Source organism: Cydia splendana, chromosome 6 (assembly GCF_910591565.1).
Source record: "Cydia splendana chromosome 6, ilCydSple1.2, whole genome shotgun sequence".
In the NCBI taxonomy this organism is placed as follows: domain Eukaryota; kingdom Metazoa; phylum Arthropoda; class Insecta; order Lepidoptera; family Tortricidae; genus Cydia; species Cydia splendana.
Window position 1 is genome coordinate 902,873 of NC_085965.1, and position 27,651 is coordinate 930,523.

At 39.2% G+C, this 27,651-nt stretch overlaps 1 protein-coding gene across 1 annotated transcript in view; it reads left to right on the top strand.

Annotated features, from left to right (window-relative positions):
* The first annotated feature begins 13,057 nt into the window (after positions 1-13,057).
* LOC134791539 (uncharacterized) overlaps positions 13,058-27,651 on the top strand; it is a 28,996-nt gene continuing 14,402 nt past the window's right edge. The window contains exons 1-13 of the mRNA XM_063762586.1: positions 13,058-13,218; positions 13,633-13,762; positions 14,119-14,268; positions 15,333-15,482; positions 16,609-16,735; positions 20,965-21,112; positions 21,881-22,012; positions 23,052-23,140; positions 23,939-24,027; positions 25,885-26,013; positions 26,047-26,175; positions 26,209-26,337; positions 26,371-26,495. Coding sequence (XP_063618656.1) covers positions 13,078-13,218; positions 13,633-13,762; positions 14,119-14,268; positions 15,333-15,482; positions 16,609-16,735; positions 20,965-21,112; positions 21,881-22,012; positions 23,052-23,140; positions 23,939-24,027; positions 25,885-26,013; positions 26,047-26,175; positions 26,209-26,337; positions 26,371-26,495 — 1,668 coding nt within the window. The 5' untranslated portion in view covers positions 13,058-13,077. The remainder of the gene's footprint in view (positions 13,219-13,632; positions 13,763-14,118; positions 14,269-15,332; positions 15,483-16,608; positions 16,736-20,964; positions 21,113-21,880; positions 22,013-23,051; positions 23,141-23,938; positions 24,028-25,884; positions 26,014-26,046; positions 26,176-26,208; positions 26,338-26,370; positions 26,496-27,651) is intronic.

Here is a 27,651-nt window from a genome sequence, read left to right on the forward strand (position 1 = left end):
ATTCTTCTAAATCTTGACAATTGTCAGAAACTTCGCAAAAGAAATATCTGTTTTTTTCCGATATAATAAAGTTTTTTTAAATAAAACAATGATCGTGGCAAACAGGAATACGGCCCGCCCGATGGTAAGTGGTAACCGTAGCCCATGGATGCCTGTGACGTCAGCAACAGTGATTTTACAATTGTCGCACCTGTCACCGTGGTGAAATTGGGGCCTGGCCGTTGTTGCTGACAGATGGGACAGTGGCCTGATAAGGCACGTCCTCTCTGCATTTGTCTTTAGTACCTAAGGTAGTAATTTAAGTTATTTTTAAGTTAACCTTAGCTATAAGTTTTAAACAGTTAAGATGTACTAACAAAATATGGACCATGTTTGTCTGAAATAAATGCATTTTCTTTTTTTTTTAATATAAGTAAACAAACAATTTGTAAATTTTCGGGTAGTTAAATATAACATTTATTGGTTAACCGACCAATTACAAAACCACCTGGATCAGTCACTAAACGACCAGACTTTAACCTACATTATTTGATCGTGTAATGTTTTCATCTATAGATAGATTTTGTTTTGTTTGTTATTTTAGGTAGATTTTGTTTACTTTTATTTAAATACTTAAAGATAATTATAGTACCTAAGTATTTCATTTTATAGCATAATTGAATTGAATATCTCTTTGAAGACGTCTTTTGAGAAGCATGGGCAGCAGTCAAGCAAGCAACCGTCACACCCGTGACGGATTCGGTACCTAGCTAACCGCGCTGCATATTAAAAAAAAACAATGTATTTTGTTTAATTTAACAAATTAAGGTTTAACTTTAAGCCGAAAAAATCACCTCACCTCACCTCATCTCAGAAAATGTCAACTGTAAGGTATGCACCCTTCGGCTTAGAGCATTTAGTAACTGGAGACGCCTTGTCTGTCATTTTCTGTACAAAACAGTCTGCCGGTTTTTGCGGGGGAGGGGCACGTCAAGTATGCACAATTGTGCAAAGTTTTCGGCAGAGGGGTGAGCTCTTAAAGGCGACTCCGGTTATTAAATGTTCTAAGAGAATGTACCACCACATCCAGCCTGAAAACCCTTGACTGCTGAGGTCGCCGTCATCGAAATCGATGTGGAAGACTATATAAGTATATTAGAATGTAACCTAGCTCTCTTCTTCTTTTTAGTCGGATACTCTTGTCAGAGCAGTCGTGGTCATTGAGGTCGTTCTACGGCCTTTTTTGTTGTTTCCCGCCATGCTTCTCTAGTTACTGCATTCCGCACGCACAGATTTAAAGGTGACCCTGTGAGAGCTTTAACTTGGTCGGTCCATTGCATTGAAGGCCGCAATCTGGGTCTTGTGCCATCCACTCTGCCCTGAACAACAAGCCTCTCCATGGCGCCGTCTCCCCTGCGCGTAACGTGACCGTAGTAGCTAAGGAAACGAGAGTGAACGATTGCCGAAAGTCTTTGTGTAAACTTGAGCTCCTGGAGAATGGATACCGATGTTAGATTCCATCATCTTGCAGTTTTACACCGATTTTATCCAGAATAAGTCTCCCGCTCCTCGCGCGCCGTCATTATCCTGTCACTCCGTTTATCTTAATTCCGCGCCGACGCCGATCGGCGTTAATGGCGTTTATTGATATACCTGGGGTGTGAGCTCGCTTGACTTATAGAGGAACTAGAATGTTAAGTAAGTACCTGTACTTGAAACACTTGTTTCCTATAGGTAGGTATAGGACGTTGCTTTTAATGTGGATTAAGCGTATCACGAACCCTTCGCCAAACAGCCGCTCCCATACAATCAAAGATAAGCTCTTATTAAAACCGGCTAAGTGCGAGTCGGACTCGCATTCTAAGGGTTCCGTACATTACCCAATTTTTAACAATGTATTTTTTATATGTGAAACGCGAGTGAATTGCCGGGTCGTATCAAAAACTAAGTAATTAGTCTGACTCACGCTTGACTGCATATTTCTAATAGGTTTTCCGGTCATCTATAGGTAAAGAACTATTTTGTATATTTTTTTCAAAATTTTAGACCCAGTAGTTTCGGAGATAAAGGGGACAGACAGACGCACGAGTGATTCTATAAGGGTTCCGTATTTTCCTTTTGAGGTACGGAACCCTAAAAATAACATTTAAGAAACATAACTAGTAGTTCGCCCCGAACTGAGAACTCGCAGTTAACCAAAAATTATTATAGAGCGATAGACTTTGTTGCACCTACTTAGGTATCGTATAGTGCGACATAATTTAAAATAGTAGAAAATAAATGAGACATAGAAGGTAGGATCGTATAGAAGTGGTATACTCGTGCCTCCGTGAGGGACAAAACATACGCAAATGCGACACTGTGATTGGTCGAATTTATTTGTTGCCCACCATTATCCATACTAAAAAAATGGTGGGGAACAAAAAATATGTGAGACTGTGATAAGGACAAACAATAATAGCGCTTTCTCTGCTACTCCGGCTGAAAGATACGTAAGACTATCCCGTTCTGTCAGTTATCCCCACCACTCATGCCCAATCCAGTTTAATACTAGATTCATGAAATGAGAGCACCGCTTTCTACGTAACTGTCACATTTTTGACGTAAAATGCTTACACATGGCAACAATTTAGTATGGACATTTTTGAGTTCCATTTTATTCAATTGCTACTATTTCATGTCGCACTATAGGCTGCAATGGATCAAAAATCGCGTGGATTTATTGCTAGGTCTGTGGAACCCTTGACTTTAAGCAAAAAGTAGTATGTATAATATATAGGACAAAGAGAGCCCTCTCGTGGAACTTTGCATCCATTTTGAAGTGCCATCTGTAATTCTTAACCAGAAATATCAACGTCAATATCAGGGGGGGGGAGAGGCATAAATAGCGTCTAAGTATGTTGCGAACGTAAAAAACTTTGACTTTGAAGAAAGGCTTCAGGATATTTATTAATACACGAAAACAGATTAGATACTTTTAACTTGACTGTTGATGTAAATAAATTACCTAGCATACACGGCTGGAATAACACACAATTGACCACGAAACACAATTACACGCATCAGGTTGTGAATCTACCCGCCATAATTTTTCTAAATTTTTTGGTAATAAAGTTCTCAGCAACTGTGATGGCGTATGAAAACTTTGTTTCTTTTAACATTGTAAAACTGAAAGTATTTTTATTTATCTGAATTATGTCGTAGTACAGACAATAAATGGGGTGTTTTAATAACAAAACTTCCGTGAGTGACCCGTATTAATATATTTAATTAATGGGGTGTTATAATATATTGAGTTTTATTTGACCAAAGTTGTTTTTTGTGACAATCGCCTCCATGGCAACGATGTCCATAAATAATCTGTTTAACAGATGTTTTTTTGTTTGATCCATGCCTTAGATACAAGACTTTTAAGACGTTCTGACGAATTAAGTGAAGCATATTAAAAAAAAGTTTAGCGTTAAGTAATATAGATGTCGCTATTTTTTTCGAATAAAGTGCTTTATATACGACTGTCCCTCCCCTGGATTTAAGTCATCATAGAAATCATAGAGATTAAAATAAACTGTACCTGTGCTAAGCCGAAATATTTCCTGTCAAATGTCAAATACCTATATTATGTTTATATTATTTTATTTTTATCCGCCCCAATTTCACCACGGTGACAGGTGCGACAATTGTAAAATCACTGTTGCTGACGTCACAGGCATCCATGGGCTACGGTTACCACTTACCATCGGGCGGGCCGTATTCCTGTTTGCCACCATCATTGTATTATTAAAAATAAACTTTATTATATAGGAAAAAACAGATATTTCTTTTGCGAAGTTTCTGACAATTGTCAAGATTTAGAAGAATTGTAGGTAATTCTTGACAGGTAATGAGTTATATGTCGGAATTTCGTGACAATTGTAGTGTTTCTTGTGACAATTGTCATAAACTTAGCAAGAGAAATATCTGTTTTTTTTCGATATAATAAAGTTTTTTTTAATAAAACAATGATGGTAGCAAACAGGAATACGGCCCGCCCGATGGTAAGCGGTAACCGTAGCCCATGGATGCCTGTGACGTCAGCAACAGTGATGTTTTACAATTGTCGCACCTGTCACCGTGGTGAAATTGGAGTAATTATTTCAAAAAGGTAAATTTAAAAACGATATTATAGATCTAAATAATAATAACATCAAGCTCATAAGCTTCAATTGTAGGTCAGTAACTCGATCGGTTGATTGTGTTCGAAGTTTGTGTCGTACGGCGGATATAGTGGCACTTCAAGAGACCTGGCTTATACCGGAAGACATAGACTTCCTAGGCAGCTTAGACTCAGACTTCCAGTTTACGGGTAAATCAGCGGTGGACACCGGTGCAGGTTTATTGCGTGGGAGGCCGTACGGAGGTGTCGCGCTGCTGTGGCGAAAAAGTGTGTTTAGGTCAGTGTCGGTAGTAAGTTGTAAAAGTGTACGTATTGCCGCGATAAAAATAGTGCTAAGAGACCGGACAGCTCTCTTTTAGTGTTCTCGGTATATATGCCTACGGACTCGCCAGACTGCCTATCAGAATTCGCAGAGTGCTTAGGGGAGATAGCTGCAATAGCGGAGGATTGCCAAATTAATGATGTGTTCGTGCTGGGCGATTTTAACGCTCACCCCGGTAGGAGATTTGGTATAGAACTTGAAAACTTTTGTAGTGACCTAAAGTGGAAATGTGCAGACATTGAATTTTTAGGCCGATCGTCGGAAACTTACACTTACTTAAGTGATATTAATGGCACTAAAAGTTGGCTAGACCATTGTTTAGTTTCGGAAGCGGCCTTGAAGTGTGTTCGAGAGGTAAAAGTGAACTATAACGTGTTTTGGTCAGACCATTATCCACTAGAAGTATTATGTAATATTAAACGGATTAGTACACAGAGTTTAATTTTTAACAAAAAATCTAATGATGTTTTATGGGGCAAACGCAATATGCACCAAATTAAATTGTATGAAAATTATTGTAATGAACACTTAAAATGTATTGACTTTCCAAATGAATTTATAAAATGTAGCAATGAATTATGTAATGACATGGGACATAGAATAATAATTGATAAGTTGTATAGTAATATTGTTAACATTCTTAGAGGTGCAGCAACTAGTACCTGTAATGTAGGTAAAAATAATAAAAAGAAGTGTGTGGTCGGGTGGAATAAGCATGTGCGACACGCTCACACGAGGGCTCGACTTGCGTTTCAATCCTGGGTTTCAAGCGGAAAGCCCAAGTACGGACCTTCCTTTAATGAAATGACGGAAACTAGAAAAATCTTCAAACAAAAGCTTAAATGGTGTCAAGATAACGCTGAGCAAATAAAAATGGATATATTAGCAACACACCATGCAAGTAAGGACTTTTCTAGCTTCTGGAAAACCACTAGTAAATTGAAGCCTAGGTCGAGTCTTCCGGCGAGTGTAGAGGGAATTAGTGAGCCGGGCAAGATCGCGAACCTTTTTAAAAACCATTTCAAGGTCGAGGCCACACTCGGGAGTGTAGGGGTTGTGCCTAAGAGAGGGAAGGCGTCGGTCGGGTCACCTATTGTTTTCACTGCTCAAGAAGTAGCGAAAGTGGTAGGGGACATGACGCGGGGCAAGTCTCCGGGGCACAATTCCCTGAGTATTGAACATCTGCAATATGCTGGTGTTCATTTACCTAGGGTACTCGCCATGTTATACTCTCTTTGTGTAAGCCACACCTATTTACCGGACGAAATGTTAAGGACAGTAGTAGTCCCTATTATTAAGAATCGTGCAGGAGACGCCTCTGATATTAAGAACTACAGACCCATTTCGTTGGCCACTATTGTTGCAAAAGTGTTGGACAGTATGCTTGACAAACAACTGGATAAGCACATAAGCCTCAATGATGCACAGTTTGGTTTCAGGAGCGGACTGTCCACGGAGGCGGCAGTTCTCTGTCTCAAGCATACTGTCCGATACTACACGGACAGGAAAACTCCCGTTTACGGGTGTTTTCTTGATCTAAGCAAGGCCTTCGATTTGGTGTCCTATGAAAAGTTATGGCAAAAACTGCATGAGGACACGACATTGCCAGGTCAGCTAATTGAAATGTTCAAGTACTGGTATGATCATCAATATAATGCTGTCAAGTGGGCAGATTCATTGTCTGATGCTTACAGGTTGGAGTGCGGGGTGAGGCAGGGGGGGCTCACGTCACCTAAGCTCTTCAGCTTGTATGTAGATCGCCTGATTGGTGAGCTCAGCAATGCCATGGTCGGATGCTCAGTGGGCGGTAAATTTATAAATAACATAAGCTACGCAGACGATATGGTGTTGCTGAGTCCATCAATCAGTGGCATACAAGACCTGTTGACGATATGTGAGCGGTATGCGGATTCTCATGGCCTCAGGTACAATGCCTCGAAGAGTGAGTTGTTAGTTTTTAAAGCGGGTACTAAGAGCTACTCGCGTACCCCTCAGGTTAAACTTGGCGACACTCCTCTCAAGATAGTTGAAGAATTTAAATACCTGGGGCACTGGGTTACTTCATCCCTCACAGACAACAAGGACATTGAAAGGGAACGCAGGGCGCTGGCGGTGAGGAGTAACATGTTGATCCGCAGATTTGCTAGGTGTAACAAAAACGTTAAAATTACCCTATTTAGGGCATACTGTCAGTCATTTTACACCTGCTGTCTATGGATCAACTATACTCAAAAAACCTACAGCGCCCTGCGCGTCCAATATAACAACGCTTTCAGGATGCTGTTGGGGCTCCCGCGGCATTGCAGTGCGTCAGGCATGTTCGCGGAGGCGCGCACGGATGGCTTTCACGCGATAATGCGAAAACGTGTCGCGTCTCTGCTGAGACGTATCGCCGGTAGCCCCAACAGTCTCCTGGAAACAGTGGCAGGACGGGATGATAGTCCCTTCCATTACTATTGGAACCAGATGCACATGTTGTCCACCTAGTTTTTAAGTGTATTTAGTTGTAAATGTATATAGAGTTTAAGTTTTATTTAAGTGTACATATATGGAATAATTTATTAATTCTGAAATAAATGATATAATAATAATAAAAGTGCAAACCGAGCACTTTCATTTGATACTAAATTCGACCATGTTTTTTGCAAATAAAATGACCAGAATAGCTAGGCCTCTCACAAACAGCTTTTTGGCCTTCTAAGCTCTTCTACCTCAATAATCCCTTAATCGAGCCTGCTCATAATTTAATCACTAAAATATAATGCCCTCAACTACACGTTTACCCAATTTCATTTAAATTAGAACAAATTTACTTAAGTTCTTGAGTATCAAACTATCTTCTGACAGTTCAGCTTAAAAACATCGAAATGCCGGGACGTGCCGCTAGCCAGCCGCCGATCCAAGTCGAATGTAAGAACTTCGCTTCGCTTCGCTCGCTCGTTCGACTATGTCTGTTATTCGTTTATTTTGCTAAAAATTGCAATAGAAATAAAATAGAACGTGTAGAAGTTTTGTATGTTTGTATGTACTGTCAGCAGCAATATGGCATGCTATGGTAGGACATTTAAAACTTATTTAGACAGGATTAAATCATTACAGATAAGATTTATGAAACTATTAGTGGACAAAAAAACTAAAAATCGCTGTAAAAAAAGTGAATATGAGGAATTATTTGTAGAATGCCGTATGTTGCCAGTTCATGAGGAGGTAGGGATGTTGCTGGCATTAGAGCAGTTCAATAAAGATGACTTTAAAATCTATATAAATCACGCTAGATTCACGAGAACAATCAGTAAAAAAATGTTAGAAGTTCCGTCAGGTGGTAAAAATTATTATGGAAAAAGGAGTAGGAAGTACTTGATCCCAAAATTGTATAATGAAATACCGTATGATATAAGGGAATGTAAATCAGTTAGGATGTTTAAATTTAAAATGAAAATGTTTCTATTAAACAAAATTAAGATAAAGTTACCAGCAATAAGATGTATATAAGTTAACAATTAATTAGGCAATTAGCTAAGTCTACCCATCTATGTTTTAAGGGAGTTCCCTCTGCCAACAAACTGCCCTGCAGTTTGGCAGAAGAAAAAAAAAATCTGTATAATAGGGTTTATTTCATCTGAATAAATGATTTATTTATTATTTTTTTTTTTTTATTTAGTTCAAACTTAACTTGACGCGCTCTTATTCTCTTAACAATAAAGTCGCGTCTAGATCATTTTGAACACCTCGCCTACTTAGCAACTATTGCTGATGACTGTACCTAAAACTTTTACTAGGTATGTCTATTTTTTGTATTACAATTTCTAGCAACAAAAACTAGTACCTACCTACCACCACCGACTTATGCTACCACACAGATCTTATGTGTAGGTATGTTACTTAAGTGTAAGGTTGACTGGTAGAGAATGCCTTATGGCATTAAGTTCGCCTTTTGTACAATGTGTTTTTTCCTATGTGCAATAAAGATTAAATACATTTACATTAATTCAATATTAATGTTAATAGATTGCCAGTGGCGCTACGAATACAGTCAATAATTGGCTGCAAACTACGAATGATCTATCATGGATCTATTACGTGTGTTTAAGTTGTCAATGCTGCGTCTGGGCTTGAATTTACGATTGGTTATGCGCGACAATAATTTAAATATTAATTAATGTGTCTTTAAAAATAATCTATGGTCTAATCTAGCCTATTGGTTCCTAGCCTTATTAGTTCTTAATCATCACTACACCTTTAGCCCCCTCCAGACTATGCGCGTGAATCGCAGGCGAAGCCGCGAACGCGAGTGTGGAGTCGATTTTCGCAGACAGCGAAATCGACTCCACACTCGCGTTCGCGGCTTCGCCTGCGATTCACGCGCATAGTCTGGAGGGGGCTTTATAAAAGTTATAAAACAAACCCCCGCCGCGTCTGTCTGTTTGTATGTTTGTTCGCAATAAACACAAAAACTACGAAACGGATTTTCATGCGGTTTTCACCTATAGGGTAACTTGTTGATCAATGAAACACTAAAAGTTCAAGCCTTTCTATCTCTGGTGTTTTTAAAGTTATGAGTGTGACATTTCGTATGAAGATAAACAATTTCGTTAGCTATCATATGGCATTCTTGGTTTCTACTTATCTGTAACAGTTCCTGTGTTATAAGCCTTTTTTTGAAAAATGAGTTTTGTTTCATTGTGTACTTGTGCATGTTTTCAATGAAACACTCTGATTTTTACAGTGAAACAAATGTAATAATTATAGTCTACCATGAAACATCGTTAATAAACATTGAAACGGTGTAATAAATAAGTGACATTAATACATATATGCTTTCACTCAATTAATGAGAAAGGAAAGGAGAAAATAGTGGTAGGCTGAAATTAGTTATTTAAAAGGTTTCCGACATATGGAATCATTATAAGATTGCTGAAATATCTAAAAGCGAAAGACTTGTTTCATTGTACACACACCTGAGTTTCATTGTGAATCGAAAATCTGGTCGGCAGGTACGGCATGCTGCGAAAAAGGCGCCTTTTATGTCCACGGAGCATGATTGCCAACTAGGTAGACGCGGGAGGGTTTTGAGCATCTCCATGCTTGATTTCATACACTTTCTTGCAACATAGTGTTTATACACGACTGTTTCAATGTAAGAAATGTGTCCTTAACCTTGCCATCAATGAAACATTCAACATATAAGCCATCCTATAAAGTTAAGTATCTTATATTTTGTCATATGATAGACAAGTTATTACCAATTTTCATGGTATTTTAGTTTCACAAATTTAGCACATAGGTTTTAATTATTTAAAAAAATTATGAGTTTGTTTCAATGTGTGCTGGTACTGGTGGTCAGTGAACATCATGTTTCATTGTATACTACTTACATAAAAATGTTTCATTGTGAGACTAGGGGGTGTTTTTTTAATCAATTAATAAAAACTGCACCAAAGAGTGAAAGAAATTTAAAAATATTTAGCTCCAAATAAACTTGAATACACATAGAACATAACAAAAACTTAAAAAAACGCCAAACTCGAGTCTATATCTTGGTAAAAAATTGCGAAACTTAAATGAAAAAATTTACTTTTGTTGCACGAATTCACAATAATTCTCGTAGCAGCGTGCTCCTTCTCCGAGGCGCGCTCGTGTTTTGGGGAGGTGCTGGGGGTCCCTGAGCCTGCCCTTGCTTGACAGACGGCACTGGCTGGTAACACCTAGTTTCCGAGATATCGCAAAGTTACACTGTGTCCGATTGTTTCAATGTAGAACAACTGACCCTATATATATTATATCAATAGAGTAATTCTACTAATTCTTGAGGAAGGTTTAGGTGTATAATTTGTTACCTCGTGCGAAGCCGGGGCGGGTCGCTAGTATTATTTAAGGTCAGGAGGGGTAAGAGAGAGAATGCTGGCCCAGCTTAGCAAAGAGAAGAGTGGCTTTACTCCACCAACAAGAGCCTAGCTCTTAAGACGAAACAGGAGCTGAGTTTTAAATATTTTAGGTAAATATACCCGTCTCGCTAACGGAAGCGGCACCTAAAAGTAGTGCGATAAGAACAAGGCGAAAAATCCTGCGTAAAAATCTCAAAAATCGAGGTTTCGTACTCCTCTGTTTCCTCCTCCAAAACTTAACCAATCGTAACCAAATTTGGAAATCTAAATGATTATGAAATTATCTGTGTCGGACCGTTTTGCTTTTTTGGCTAATTGATATCAGTTTTGAATGCCACGCCTCTCATTGCGGCATAGTCAATTAGGCCATTTTGGCCATTTTTGAAGGGCTCTAGCGCCTTAAAAAACAAAAATATTAAAATAAGCAAAACGGTCCGACACAGATATTGACAATATTAATTTACTCCTACGATTTAAAAAAGTACTTATTTTTACATAAATACAATAAGACGCGCTAGTAAAAAGTGGCAACTTTGTCTTACTTTTTTTGGAATCTAATTATGATTTTCAGATTAGTGCCTATGTCAATTCTTGGGATTAGTTGTCAAGCGGGCCCCAGGCTCCCATGAGCCGTGGCAAAATGCCGGGATAACGCGAGGAAGAAGATGATGATGGGGTAAAAGAAACAGTTAATTTGGCTCGGGGCAAGAACAAGCAACTGAAGGCTGACCACGCTAACTCTGCACAAACTTGGCAGTAAGAATGTATATAAGCTCCATACTTAAGCATGAAGAGGTAACGGACAGACAGAGAGGCAGTTTCGCATTTATGATATTAGCAGGAATTTTATTGGCACAATCCATCTCATAATTTTATTCAGATTAATATCCAATCAAGTTCACATTTTTAAAGATCGAATTCCCATCCAGAAAGGTGCCACAGAGGTCACAGAGGCCGTATAATGAAATTCATGATTATTCATTGCTCATCTTCATATTACTTAAAGCGGCCGTTTCCCTGATGGCCGAATTTTGTCGGAAAGTTATGCGGTCATAATTTCATCGTGCTTGGCTTGTCAGCTGTAAAAACCCCATTAAATTATGATAACTAAGAAAACTAACGCCAAGACATCAAGCTCCCAAATGTCTGAGACTTTTGTGAGCTTTAAACCAAGACAGATTGTAAAAAGTACCTAACATGAAACCAACTAAGTAGGTAATCATATAATCAGAAAGAACTGTTGGACGCAGTCCTCCAAGGATCTCCACAACAAGCGATCTTGCAATGTCGATCTACTTTTTTGGTGCCGTTGGTGGCTTTTCCACGCTGCGTTTACATACATGTGTTTTACCTACCTAGGTACCTGGCATTTCTTCACCACTCAAGCATCTTTGAATTTGAACTATGTACTTAAATTGTATAGTTACATAGAACAAATACCATAAAATAAAAATAGTTTTAGCGTGGTTTTAGTAAATACGATGGCAATACGATTTTGTCTGCGACCGCCATCTGTTGTCGAAATTTATAGACACGTTATGTTACTAGCGCCATCTATCGTCACGCAGTGGTAGGAAAATGTAGTAGAATAATCCCAATAGATGGCACTATCGTATATTTTATTTATTATTGATATAACTTTATAATTATAACAAATGGCACCTTGTAAATGGTTTATTTCATGTTTATTTATATAATAAGGTCGTATAATACATGTTTTACGTTGGTTTATTATATATTTTAAATCAGCGCAGCGTGCGTGTAAAGAAACGTGAGCAGTCAGTGTTACCAAAGGATACAAATGTCCCGGACTAAATGGTAAATATTTAATAAAAAAATGCAATTAAGTAATTTTAACGAAATAACTAACAACGGGCTATTACTGCAAATATAATTAAAAATTAATATTTCAATACATTATGCAGTTATGAAGACATTGTGTGCTAGTTTTATGTTTAGTTTTTTGACGACCGGTCTGGCCTAGTGGGTAGTGACCCTGCCTGTGAAGCCGATGGTCCTGGGTTCGAATCCCAGTAAGGGCATTTATTTGTGTGATGACACAGATATTTGTTCCTGAGTCATGGTTGTTTTCTATGTATTTAAATATTTATATATTATATATATATATCGTTGTCTGAGTACCCTCAACACAAGCCTTCTTGAGCTTACTGGGGGACTTGGTCAATCTGTGTAAGAATGTCCTATAATATTTATTTATTATTTATTTATTTATTTATTTATCAGTTAATTACATTATAATATAATAATTATAGTATCGCAAACCTATTTTGTCAGTAACAGTTGATAAAAAAAAGTACACTTCTTTTTATTGGGTAAAAATAACTAACATAAGAAAAATTTAGTATGATTCCATCTGCCTATGCTCCAGTGACAAGCGACTCATGCCAAATTATATTAAACCATATTAAACACTTTAACGTAAACGGGAAACTTGTACATATACCCTAGCAACACCTATTTTTCTTTTTTTTTTTACGAACCAAACTTCTTGTTGATGTTGTGTTTTTCTTCTCTCAAGTTTGTTTGCATAGGTGCCGGTCTTGTATTATGGGTTTTCTCAAGTTTTTCCATTTAATGTATTAATATTAATTGCTGTATTTAAGGATAAAATCTCATATTTACCAAGACTATTGCGCGGCCATCGTGATGTAATTATTTCACCCTCATACTAAAACATAAAGGGTAGTTTAAAAACTTAGTTTTATCACGTGTGAAAAATGTTCACGAATAATTTCAGGAGTTTTGTGGATTTGGCGACTCTGACGCTTCACCGCCGTCATGAGATGGAAGGCAGGATCAGCGTCTTGGCTGGAAAATGCGACCAAGCCATCAATAACATAAGAAAGTTAAAGGCGCAGGTAGGTAACTTCGTATTAAGTTTTATTGTCCGACTATACCTTTGTAGCCATGTGCTTTCTAGATAAATATACCTTGGGCTACTTTATCATGCGAATAGGACAGCATTAATATGAAGAGAAATTCCAAATGGCATACCAGGTGAAGTCCCTAAACGTAGAATATGGAGTAGAATTCTACAACCAACAATTTTTGGCTTGTAAACAATTTGTTATGATGCCAATAAGTCCTGTATTTTGTAAGGACCTGTTCAATATGCAGCCGCTATGTGACCAATTGCATCTAAGTTATTCAAAATTAAAACTAGGAGATGTTTGTAGTACCAATCCTATTGTTAAGATAGATTGCTATATTCTATCCCTTTAATTTAAGTACATTTTATGTTGAATTCAACATAATTATGTTATATTTCCCAGAGTCGTACACTTGTGAACCACCTGAACTGCGAGCCGTCCGAGCTGAAGGAACGGTTCCTGTCATGCATGAACAAGTTGGACGAGTACATCTATCTCATCACCGAGTTCAACCTGTCTATTGATAACATTGGTAAGTCCATAGACAAATATTTCCTTCCTTGATTTTCTAAAATTTTTATTCTCATCAAATGACTTGGAATCCGAGCAACAATCATATCTGAAGGAACTAGAGGCGTAGCCAAGATGATAATTGTACAGTCAGCAAAACCATTACCAACCATTAACCATTTGTTGCCTAAATAGTGTTTAGTTTTTTTAAGTTTATAAAAATGCATATACATATTATATGTTAGTCTGTAAGGTATTTGTAATATAGGCCTTGTTGCCTGATTTAAAATGATAAATAAAATAAATAAATAAATACATTAGCTTAGCACACCTGCATATATTTGATATAACTGTTAATAAACTAAACTTTAATTGCAGAAAAGCATGAGAGCATTGAGATAGCGCCAGTGCAGGACAACTCTTACAAGAACTACCCAGTGATGACTCCGACGAATCTCATGGATGTGCTCAGCGAAGCTGCTCCCACCACGTCCACCGCCTGCGCTAACTTCTGTCCAGCTGAAAAAGGTCAGTTTACATACCCAAATATAAAATTACTACAATAACAACTCATACAAGAATGATCCCGTAATGATTCCGACCAATCTGATGGATGTGCTCAGCGAAGCTGCTCCCACCACGTTCACCGCCAGCGCTAACATGTGTCCAGCTGAAAAGGGTAAGTTTGGGTCTCTATTGTTTCCCATAAAGTTTTAAGTCCACAAGTGTTGTTTGTCCGCATCTTCGTTAGTCATAATTTGTTTAGTTCAGAAACGCGTAACTTTTTAGGAGTGCCATATAACAAAACAAACCTAGGTTAGGTTTATTAGCGTATTTATAGGATAACCTTACGAAATCCTGAAAAGTTAACGGTTTCAGCTTTAGGACTAATGATAATATGACAAACGTAGGTACATTATGACTTAAAACTTTATGTCAAACAAAGGGACCCCCGGTAAGTTTATGTTATTGATTGGTTTAATATTGAGATAACCAAGGGTTTTAAAACCCAAGGGTCATGGCCAGGCTTTAAGCTTCCGTGCTTCCTTTTTGGGCCGAGCTGTATGACAATTAGCTCTTCTGCTCGTTTTCCGCAAGTCAACATTGAAGTTTTTATTCTTTACCATGTATACTCTGTATCTTTAGATATATAAATAAAAGTAAACAAAATCTACCCTCAAATTACTCCTTAAGGGCCACTTGCACCACTAACCCGAAATTAAGTGGTTAAACCGTTAACCCAGTGTCAAATTGAACTGATAACTCCAGGTTTAACCGGTTAACCCCGGGGGAATGGTGCAAGTGGCACTAAGCCAGTTGAGGGTGGATGAAAACATTACACGATCAAAATAATGTAGGTTAAAACAGGTTGTTCAGTGACAGCTCCCGGCGGTTTTGTATTTGGTTGGTTGACCAATAAATGTTATAATTATAACTACCCGAAAATGTACAAATTATTTGTTTACTTTTATTTAAATACCTACACACAATACTACAGAGTATAAATGTAGCATGATATTCTTTCAATTTTGAACCATAAATAGTAAATTTTTAAATTCTTCTTTTGAAAGTTTTATATGAATATGTTACAGAAAAGCTGCCAACCCGCCGGCGACCGAGGCGAGAGCAGCTGCTCATAGCATTCTCCAGCACTTCGTGCTCCAACGAGAGTGTGGGCAACAACACACTCGAGAAAGAGGTCCAGTGTGTAGCCGCAGACATTCAGGATCTAAACATCGCAGGTACGAGAAATTACTAGGATTCTTTACAAAATTAACATGTCTTAGGGTCGGTTGCACCAAACTGTTCGTATCGTTAAAGAGTTCGCAAATTTTTTATGTATGGAAAGTTTCATAATAGAGCGCCGGGGTGCGCTGGGTAAGGGTCAGTGCAACTGGCCCTTAGGTACAGATGTGGTGCATAATTGTTTTCCATCGTATTATCTCGGAAAAGTTCTGTCATGCTACTTCAGTCAACCTCAGTACTTTTTGTACCGAGACTGACTGAAATAGCAAGACACGTTCGTGCGTTTCTGTGAAAATACGATATACGAAAATCATTATGCAATACATCTGTATTGACTTGTGTACCATGGATTCCCATTTAATAGTTGATGAAAGTCCATAAAGTTCATATTTTCGCCATGTTGAACGCCATCATAGCTTTTAGTTCTTTTTTTTATATAGCCCTTTATTTCGAACATGATTGTTGGTTTTTAGTAGTAATTTTTAGTTTTGAATGTTTATATGAAGTCTCTTGGTTCAGTGTGCCTGTCGGCAAAGGCCTCCTCCAACTCCTTCCAGTATTTCCTCTCTCTTGCCACCCTTGTCCAGAGTGGTCCCACTGTGAGTATAATTTCGTCTTCCCATCGTGTTATTTGAGGGCCTTGCGATCTTTTAGTTACCCAAGAGCGTTAAAACAACCTTAAAAAAGTGTGAACCTGCTTAATCTATTATTGAAAATAGTGAATTGTGTATCTACTTCCACAGACATTAAAGTTAAAAGTAAATTAATTTCAAAAATGAATTTAGCAGGTTTACACTCTTAAACAACGAAATGTTATTGTCTATAAGTATAGTTCGTTTTTTTAGCATTAGAAATAAGGTAAACAATCTTGATGTGTCTTTTAATTGAAAAACACATTTTAAAAATAAGTTACGGCAAATATGTAACAATTATGAATCTAATACGATCATTTATATTCTTCTGCTTTCATAAGTAATAGTTACTGATTTTTAAAAAGCGTTTTTCAATTATAAGACATGTCAAGATCGCTTCTTCAAGTTCTTTCTAATGAATTTCTAAAATTCTAAAAAAACGAACTATAGGTGAAACCTAAAATAAATAATATGTTTGTATTGTTTTCAGATCCTAAAGCCCTGGTGACCCTGCCACAGCAGACAATTCTCGACACGGACACGGTGTACGAAGCATCCATATATTCCGTCGACGGTTCCACATTCTGGATAGTTGTGGAGCAGGCTGGTGCCTATAAGTAAGCCGTTCTACAGGTTTTTTTTATTGCACCTCGGTGGCAAACTAACATGTAACCTGACTGCAGTTACTCTTATAACTCCAGGGGCCCGTTTCTCGAATAATATTAGTCTAATACCTTTCGAGAAATGGGCCCCAGGGATAGCACATAAATAAACTAGTGGCTCTGTGAGCTGTAGACCTCGCGAGCAGAGCTTAAAACTGAATAAATGTATGGTTCCGTTGTTTAGAAGAATTTAGAGAATCTAATTTGACCATAAAAACTTAACTATCAATTGCTTACAAAATTCGGGAATTGGTTTAGATATGCGACCTGTAGAGTAGAACATAACATAACATACGAAACAGTTTTTGGCTAACAGGCCAATTCAAACTTACACTGATATCAGAAAGACATCTAACTGATGTCATTTAGTTATCGTGCATTTCACTCGTTCTTGTCCGTACATGTATTGGCGCAAGCGAGACGCACGATGACTACTAAATAACATGATAAAAATATTATCCCGATGTCAGTGTACGGTCGATGCCCCTTAAGTATCCACGTCGCCATACTAATTGTATAGAAAAGTGGATAGAGTTAGACCAAGAAAAGTCTGCAGAGATTTTGACAGCACACGCAGTGCCAACGTTATTTGTGCCAGTGTCAAAATCTCTGCAGACTTTTCTTGGTCTAACTCTACTTATGTTAGGAAACCAACATTACCTTTGAATTAGCCTGTAAACTGCAACTAAGTAGCTTCGTGCGCGAGTGTGGCCTATAATTTCCGAAATCATTTTTTCTTCGAGGCAATTACTCCGTTCTCATACTTCTCATATTTTGCGTTGCCCATAATTTCCCGAAATCATTCATTCTCGGTAGCAATTACTTCGTTCCCATATTTTCCCAATGGTTTTTTTCCGCAATCGCCTATATTTAATATTTTTAAATTAATATTTTCCTTATAATTTTCGTTCTTTTAAATATCTAGGATAATATTTTCTTGTTACTGTATGTTAATAGTGTAGTAATTATATTTGTTACTTGTAGGTATTTCACATACAACAAATATTAAAAACACTAAAAATAAAACATAATCTAAAAAAATACAAGTAAAAAACCAAACGCTGTCAGCCAATAACTCTAACCTACCTTCTGGGAGCAGATTCGTTTTTAGGGTCATCAAAAAAAAATAACCCTAACCTACCTATCTCTGGGAGCAGTTTCGTTTATAGGGTCATCAAAAAAAATAACCCTAACCTACCTATCTCCGGGAGCAGTTTCGTTTTTAGGGTCATAAAAAAAATAACCCTAACCTACCTATCTCTGGGAGCAGTTTCGTTTTTGGGGTCATCAAAAAAAAAACCCTAACCTACCTATTTGAAAAAAACCTGGTTATTTTTACCACTAGCATTTAAAAAAAGAGAAAATATGGAGATAGAGAATATTTAGTTAGTGAAAAAAAAACCTACTGGTTATTTTAACTACTGGGATTAAAAAGAAAAGGGAATAAATTGAGAAAGGGAAATTTAGTTTATGACAAAATGTCCACGAAAAATAAAATAAAGCGAAGAAATTCCACTGGGAAAAAATGAGAACGGAGTAATTGCCTCGAAGAAAAAATGATTTGCGGAAATTATGGGCCATTTTAGCGAGGCGATCCAAATTAAAAGGCTCTAGGATAATGTTAGTTAGACTTTGAGCCCGGGAAAGCGCAACGTACGAGCAACCTACAGCTAGTTCCCTGAGCCCAAGGTCGACCACTACCCTAGGCAGTGTTAACCCCTGCGATTTATGGATGGTGACCGCCCATGCTAGAACGTAAGTGGAAATTGACTCCTGGAACAGCCATGCCCTTGAACTTAAACCGCTAAAAAAATGTTCAAACAAAAACTCAAACTAATATTAAATGAACTAAGATTTAAATGGGGCTCCCATACAACAAACGTGATTTTTGACCAAAGTTAAGCAACGTCGGGAGTGGTCAGTACTTGGATGGGTGACCGTTTTTTTTTTGCTTTTTTTTCGTTTTTTTTTTTTTGCATTATGGTACGGAACCCTTCGTTTACCTCGCGCTCGCGCTTCGCGCTCGCTTGATCAATCAGCAATACGATGTTTAAATGCAAAAAATAAATAAAAAAAGTTGCATTTACTGGGGATCGAACCGGGTACCTATCCTATATCCTTGCTTGTAAGCGTCTTTCCAACTGCGCTATGATAGCATTTAGATGAGCTGACGAAATTTGGTTACTTATTCTCGAGTAAGAATTTAAATATCTAATCTAAAGAGAATAGAGTGTATAGGGCACGTGCATGAACTATAGGGGGCAGCACAGGAGCCGTCAGATCTTTGGCGCGAAGCGTAGATGTGTAGTTTATGATTCCGATGTAGCCCACGAGATGGCAGAACCTACTATGCACAAGGAAACGTACTTACGAGAACGGTAGATGGTAGCACTTGCTTTGGCAATGTACATGTGCACATATGTTTCCGATTCAGGCCACAAGATGGCATGCCCTCCAACGCGCACGGTCCCTATAAGGGGCGTGCGTGAGCTATAGCATAGGAGCCGTCAGATTTTTGGCGTGAGGCGTAAATGTGACGTTTATGCTTCCGATGTAGCCCACAAGATGACAGAACCAGGAGTGTCTCACTCCGCGATTTCGTCGCTTTGCTACAGGTAGCTAAAAGTACACCCGTTCGGCCCCAATTTTGGGGTTTGCCATAAGCCGCGCGTGGCGCTGTCGCCACCTAGCGGCCATATCTGTGCTGATCGTAACAGACGCGTTTTGTTAGAGAGTGAGTCTTCTGTACTTAGTACTATTATTTATTCTGTGACAGAACCTACTATGCATAAGGAAACGTACCTACAAGAACGGTAGATGGTAGAACTTGTTTTGGCAATATACATGTTTCCGATTCAGGCCACAAGATGGCAGACCCTCCAACGCGGACGGTCCCTATATGTAGTAGAGGGTTATTGTCATACTAAATTTTGTAGTCACAGTAAATTTACTTCCATCTTTCGATACAGGATTAAAATGAAAATGAAAAAAAAATATCAATAAATGTATATATGTATGGCTAAAAGGTTTTTTTTATTTTTAGAACGCCATATGATTTTGTCCCATGTTCTTTTACTGATATGAGTAAAAATTGTTAAATATAAAATGGTGTCGCCATCTAGACGAGCATAGGCCAAAGGTATGGCGCCGTATATTCAAGAATCAAATTCTCTTTAAAGCGCAAAAAGCCATCATCTCTTGCAAAAAATAAACGAATACGCTTAGCCCGCGCTTGATAAATAAAAAATACGATTTTTTTAATTTTTTCAAAATAAAAAACAACAATTGATACGAAATGTAAGTATAAAAAAATACAAAAAGTTATGAAGCAGCATACAATTACTGGGGATGGAACCAGGGACCTCCCTATGCAAACAAAAAAGCGAACGTTTGCTAAATGCGCCATGATAGTTCTTACTAGAGCTGACGAAATTTAGCTACTCATTCTCAAGTAAAAACGATATATCTAAACACCGCCGAAACCAGCGATACAAATTTTCTGAATTTTTGGCCATTTAATCTATAAACATATATCAAAAAGAAAAAACTCTTATGATATCGATACGACTATTTGTTTAGGCGACAGGTATCACGACCCCGCCATTTTTAAAAATTTCCAAAAACCGGATTGACAAAAAAAATTTATTTAGTCATAGAATCTGGTCACAAAATTTCATGAGAATCGGTTAAGAATTGCGACCTGTAGAGGAGAACATCCGGAAATACAAAACTAAATATCTAAATACCGCCTAAACCAGCGATATTTTTTTTCTGCATTTTTTGCTATTAACTCTGTAAACATGTCTCAAAAAGAAAAAACTCTTATGATATCGATACGACTATTTGTTTAGGCGCCAGGTATCACGTCTCAGCCATTTTTAAAAATTTCCAAAAACCGGATTGACAAAAAAAAATTATTTAGTCATAAAATTCGGTCACAAAATTTCACGAGAATCGGTTAAGAATTGCGACCTGTAGAGGAGAACATCCGGACATACGAAAGCAAAATGCCCGAGTCAAAACGTAGACCTTCGCTTCGCTTCGGTCAATAAATAAAATTGAACTTTCTTAAAGTTTTAATCATGTGTCGAAAAATGGCAGTAAATTTATTGTGACTACAAAATCTACTTTGACAATACGCCTCTATAATTTTCTTTGGTATTAATAAATACATAATTTTCCAGTTTACTCCAAGAGATGACAGCATACTACTCCGAAGACAAGAACCTGGTATCTGTGAACCTGGATGACCTGCCCAACTTCACCTGCTGCGTCTACCACGACGCGGAGGACACCCAGGGGTACTTCCGGGCCATGTTCATCAGGGTCGAGGTAACGCCATAACGAGAAATTTTCAAAAAAATAACCTACATAAGAAGATTAGAACATAAGACCCACTTGCCACATCCCACTAACCTGGGGCTAAGCGGTTAAACCGTTAACCCAGTGTCAAATTGTACTGGTAACCATGGTAACTTCAGGCTTAACCGGTTAACCCCGGGTTAGTGGAATGGTGCAAGTGGGCCTAAGGGGTCTATTAATTTCATCACACACCCAGTGTCAAATTGTACTGGTAACCATGGTAACTTCAGGCTTAACCGGTTAACCCCGGGTTAGTGGAATGGTGCAAGTGGGCCTAAGGGGTCTATTAATTTCATCACACACCCAGTGTCAAATTGTACTGGTAACCATGGTAACTTCAGGCTTAACCGGTTAACCCCGGGTTAGTGGAATGGTGCAAGTGGGCCTAAGGGGTCTATTAATTTCATCACACAAATTCACAAAATTTCGATTTTTAGATCCCCCTCCCCCCTTGGCACACTTTTATCATAGGAAAAACATAGGTCTTTTAATCCCTCTCCCTGTTGCTGTGGCTGTGACGTATTATGTGGATGAACCCTTTATCGGACAAAATCATCTGTGAATATTTCAACTGCCTAGCTATCACGGTTCATGAGATGAGATACAGCCTGGTGACAGACAGACAGACGGACAGCGGAGTCTTAGTAATAGGGTCCCGTTTTTACCCTTTGGGTACGGAACCCTAAAAAGATGTGAGTGCTATGTTGTGTATGAAAGTTTTTTTTTATTTAAATACAGGGTACAAACAAGGAGGAAGTGTTCCTAGTGGACACAGGTGAACAGCGGCCAGTAACATCGAGCTGCATACAACCGTTGGCGCCCGAGTTCTGTGTATCGCCGCCGTACGCACACTGCTGCCATCTAGCGGACGTGAGTCTATAACATTACATAAAATTAAATAAATAAACTCAACCTTGGTGTTCACTATGTAAACTTATGGTTTACCATGGTTCTAAACTTACAGTAGTGAAGGAGGGCTATTTAGTGAGGTTTGGTTATCATCTGGCCGTATAGCGTGAATGAGAGGGCTATGCTGGGAGTCTCTCTGCGTGATCGCATCAGAAATGAGGCCATCCGCAGCAGAACCAAAGTAACCGACGTAGCCCTCCGAATCGCTAAACTTAAGTGGCAGTGGGCGGGGCACATTACACGTAGAACCGATGGCCGTTGGGGCGGAAAGGTTCTCGAGTGGCGACCACGTACCGGAAGGCGCAGCGTGAGTAGACCCCACAAGGTGGACTGATGACCTGGTTAAGGTCGCGGGAGTCCGCTGGATGCGGGTGGCGCAAGACCGGTCATTGTGGCACTCTTTGGGGGAGGCCGATGTCCAGCAGTGGACGTCCTCTGGCTGATATGATGATGATGATAGCGTGAGTTGCGTTCTTGCGCAAGGTGTATGCGGTTACCGTTATCATGTACTTGGCGCAAAACATTTTAATTGCGGTTTCGTTCGTTTATCCAGTTTTTAGATGAACATTTCCATAAAGTTGTCAGATTAACCGGTTTAGAACAATAAAAACCGGTTTCTTCCTTTATCGGTGTGTATGTCTACGCGGCACACTACGGGCCGGCCGGCCATCTCGTCGTTCGTCGATTGAACCGGTTTATTAAGATCACAATACAGTTCTTAAAACGTTCGCGATAGTTTGGAGTAAAATCGAAATAAATCTGTATTTACCGCTATTTTTTAACCGGTTCCGAGCCTTGGTTACGCGTGAGAACGCAACTCGTGCTGGCAGGTCTGGGCTATAACCGCGAAAATCGAAGTTCGCAAATTGCGAAAAATAAAGTTATTTGTATTTGTATTTGCGGGTATCTTTCTCTGTCACTCTAATTACGCCTTCATTGGAGTAAAATAGAAAGATCCCCGCAATTTGCAACTTCCCCTGACGTTATAACGTTTTGGCAGGTGGAATTCGTGAGCACCAAGACAGACGAGATAGAAGAATTCCTCAAGCAGTACTTGGGGAAGCCTTTCACAATGAAAATAGACGATAAGTAAGTATAATCTATGTCTAAGAGATGCATAATATTATTACACCACACCACACCAGCTGGTGAAGACTCTCTTGATTGTTCAAAAACTAATAGCAAAGTTGCATTTTATTCACATCACATGTGAGGCAAAGTAATCAAATGCAAATGTTGTTTTCTTATGTTTGCTGGTAAAATTTACTTTTGAATGATAAATGTTTAATAACATTTATTTTAATTTGATTTGGTTTGATTTTGTTTGATATCTTACAGTTCATATTTTCTTAGGGTTGGTGTGGTGAAAAATTATGTGTTTCACTCGGGGGCAAAATTTGTTTAACCGTCGTGCTTGAAAACCCTCTCAACGCTCAAGATTCCACTTTTCGAACCACTTGTTACGCTTGTGGTTCAGTTTTGGAATCTTTCGCTTGCTCGGGTATTATTAATATTAGCAAAGACATATGTAACTTCGTATAAGATGAATAAAGTGTAAGGAAAAAACGTGCCTCGGAAATCAAGAAAAAGTCATTCTCGAATAGATGACGCACACACCTTTGGCCTATGCTCGGCTAGATGGCGTGACGACACCGTTTCATATTTAACAATTTTAACACATAGATATCAGTGCATGAACATGGGTCAAAATGATATAAAATAATAAAATCATTTATCCATATATATACATTTTTTTGATAATTTTATACGTTTTCATTTTGAGTTTTAGTCGTGTGTCGATAGATGGCAGTAAATTTACTGCGACATATAGGCCTTGTAGCCTGAATAAAATAATACATAAATTAACAAATGTCTGTCTAATTTCAGTTCATCGGAATCCCTGGGTGTGTACCTGTTTGTAGACGATGAGAACACGCTCAACGATTTGCTGCTGCAAGAGGGACTAGCCACCGCCCGTGAGTACCTTGCTCAGATTCTTAGTAAATATCTGGGAGACTGAGCATTGCTCGGAAAACATATAAAAACTCAAAAATTCGCGTTTTCCCACAGATAAGACCTAGCTAGATCGATTTATCGCCCCTGAAAACCCCCATATAGCAAATTTCATCGAAATCGTTAGAGCCGTTTCCAAGATCCCTAAAATACATATAGAAATAAACAAGAATTGCTCGTTTAAAGGTATTAGATAGATATGCATTATACGCCATGCCGGTCACATTTCGTCACAGGGGAGCTGGGCCTCTTCGCATTGATTTGCAATCCATCTAGGAGATGGATACTCCAAAATAAACCCGGAATGGAGGTTCCGTAAGGCGCGAGTAGGGTCCAACCTGAAATATTTCATTTCATTTATTTTATTCACTAACAATTATAATATACATTGTGTTTGAATGTCATTCTATATAAATATCGTAACTAACATTAATATAACAATAATATTTATAGTATAAATAAATATTACAATTTCATAAGACAGAACTAATATTGTCGTAGAAATTTAGGTATTATTAATAGTTATTACATGAGATCATTAAATTTAAGTCATACAGGTCTTTATCATACGAGAAAAGAAAATATACATAGATGCAGTAGACGCACTAGACGCAAGGGCCAATGACGGATGTCATGCCGGTCATCCCCACATTGACCCTAAGGCTTCGTTCACACGGCATTGTCCTGCACGTTTTTTTGCAATATACGTTTTAACGGATAAATAGTGGCACATACTTTGAGCATAGAACCATTCACACGGCCTTTGTACTGCAAAAAATCGTACATTCTTTATACGTTTAAACGGATACTCACCGGACTTGTCAAGCAAATCGAATGAACTTAAACGTATTCGGCTTGCAGTGGCGATTAGTATAGTTCTGATCCATTCACACGGCACGATTTTATGCGTTTTTTATCGAACACACTCTATAGTACTCGGGCGTTTTTCGGAGGGATCGCACATATTTTATTTGTAATTTCGTGGTTAGTTAGATAGATATAGATAACGAACTATTAATTAATTTAGTGGAACAAAACTTTCAATAGACATCCGAAAGAAATTGAAAAACTTTGTTATAGCGTAACTAAGTTTAACGTAGCTATAAAATTTCAAATGTTTTATTACGCACTGATTTTTTATTTATGGGATGTGCCCAAAAACTCTTTCTCATCATTTTGTCGGCGGCGAAAATAAAAATAAAAGTACGATGAAGCGTGGATCCATCTCAGACGTCAGCTCACTGCGACAACTGCGTGAAAACTGTCGCTATTCGGCGTGAAAACGGTTTTTAAACGAATGAAAATCTACCGTGTAAACACCCTTCTGGTTGTACGTTTAAAATCGAATACATGAAAAAACGTGCAGGACGTTGCCGTGTGAACCTAGCCTTAAAGGGCGTTTTCACATAGTCCTCACCGATATCGGATGTAGGATCCTACACCCGCGTAGCCAGGCCGCGGGGGCGCGCCCGGGTGCCGTCACGCACACTACAACAAGCAGTATGCCTACACATACGCACACAAACAAATATTATCGGTCCGACAGCTGACGGGGGCTCCTACATGGCTGAATTTATCGGAAGCGCCGCACCGATATCGGATGTCGGAAGGCGCATAGGACAAAAACAGCTGCAGGAGAGTGCCATTGGCATTAAGTCCGCTTTTTTTGCGTTATTTATCGTTTCTTAGTAATAATGGTTTATTAAATGCATAAATAAATACAGAGAAACACATATAACTTACATTTTTCTTCCTTCCGACATCCGATATCGGATCGGACAATGTGAAAACGTTCTAATATGTGTTGGTTTGGTTGGCAGTGGACAAGCCGGTTCGTACGGAGCAGCAAGCTGCAGCACCAACCCGCGGCCCGCCGGAGCTGCGCACCTCCAGCGAGCACTACTACAGCGGGCCCGAGCATGAGAACCCCGTGGAGGCCGTCACAGTGAGTTGATGGCTGTCCTAATATGTTTGGTTGGCAGTGGACAAGCCGGCTCGTACAGAGCAGCCAGCTGCAGCACCAACCCGCGGCCCGCCGGAGCTGCGCACCTCCAGCGAGCACTACTACAGCGGGCCCGAGCATGAGAACCCCGTGGAGGCCGTCACAGTGAGTTGATGGCTGTCCTAATATGTTTGGTTGGCAGTGGACAAGCCGGCTCGTATAGAGCAGCCAGCTGCAGCACCAACCCGCGGCCCGCCGGAGCTGCGCACCTCCAGCGAGCACTACTACAGCGGGCCCGAGCATGAGAACCCCGTGGAGGCCGTCACAGTGAGTTGATGGCTGTCCTAATATGTTTGGTTGGCAGTGGACAAGCCGGCTCGTACAGAGCAGCCAGCTGCAGCACCAACCCGCGGCCCGCCGGAGCTGCGCACCTCCAGCGAGCACTACTACAGCGGGTCCGAACATGAGAACCCCGTGGAAGCCGTCACTGTGAGTTGATGACTGTCCTAATATGCCACAGCACTTTTACGAACACAGAAGAGGAAACTCTAGGCCTGCTCAGAGGCACCCACTTCCCCGGTTCGTACAAAACCAGTAACACACAGTTATGCGCCCAAAGGAATAATCACATCCACAGGGCCCGCAATATAGACTGGAATTTGGCAACTAACATCTTTAGACCAAACAAAATTAAATGGGCTTTGGAAAAAATTTAAATCGGCGGGAGAAGACGGAGTGTTTCCAGCGCTTTTACAGCAAGGACAGGACCTCCTCCTCCCACATCTGGTCAGAATATTCCGAGCAAGTTTTGCGTGGGGAATTATACCAGATCAATGGACTAGGGTCAAGGTACGATTTATACCAAAAGCAGGGAAAAATGACTATTCACAGCCTAAATCCTTCAGACCTATTAGTCTAACATCGTTCTTACTCAAAACGATGGAAAGAATCATTGATCAGCACATTAGAGCGAAATACCTGGTGGATAGACCACTAAGTGTAAACCAACATGCTTACCAAAAGGGTAAATCTACGGAGACTGCCCTACTCGACCTGGTTGACAAGGTGCAGAAAACCCTAGAGGAAAAGCAAACCGCTCTATGTGCGTTCCTTGATGTTGAAGGTGCTTTCGACAATACGCCCACAGAGACCATACTCAATGGTATGAAATCAAAGGGAGTAGACGAAACCACCACCAGATGGGTACATACTCGTAGCATGCTCTCGAACAGAGTAGCCACTCTGACCATGAATACTATAGAGCATGAAATTTATACCACTAAAGGGTGCCCACAAGGAGGCGTTCTATCCCCACTTTTATGGACCCTAGCAGTGGACCAACTTCTTGCAATCATGTCAGGCTAAGACTTTGACACACAAGGATATGCCGACGACCTTGTAGTCAATCGTCAAAGGCCCTTGCCTCAACACAATATCCAACCTAATGCAAGGAACTCTAAACACAATATTCAAATGGTGTAGAGAAAATGACTTGTCCATTAATCCGAGCAAGACTGTAATATAGTACTATTCACAAGGAAACGGAAGCTCGATAAACTTGGACAAACAATACCGTTCTCGGAAGAGGTCAAGTATCTAGGGGTCACCTTCGACCAAAAGTTAACTTGGAACCCTCACCTGAGAA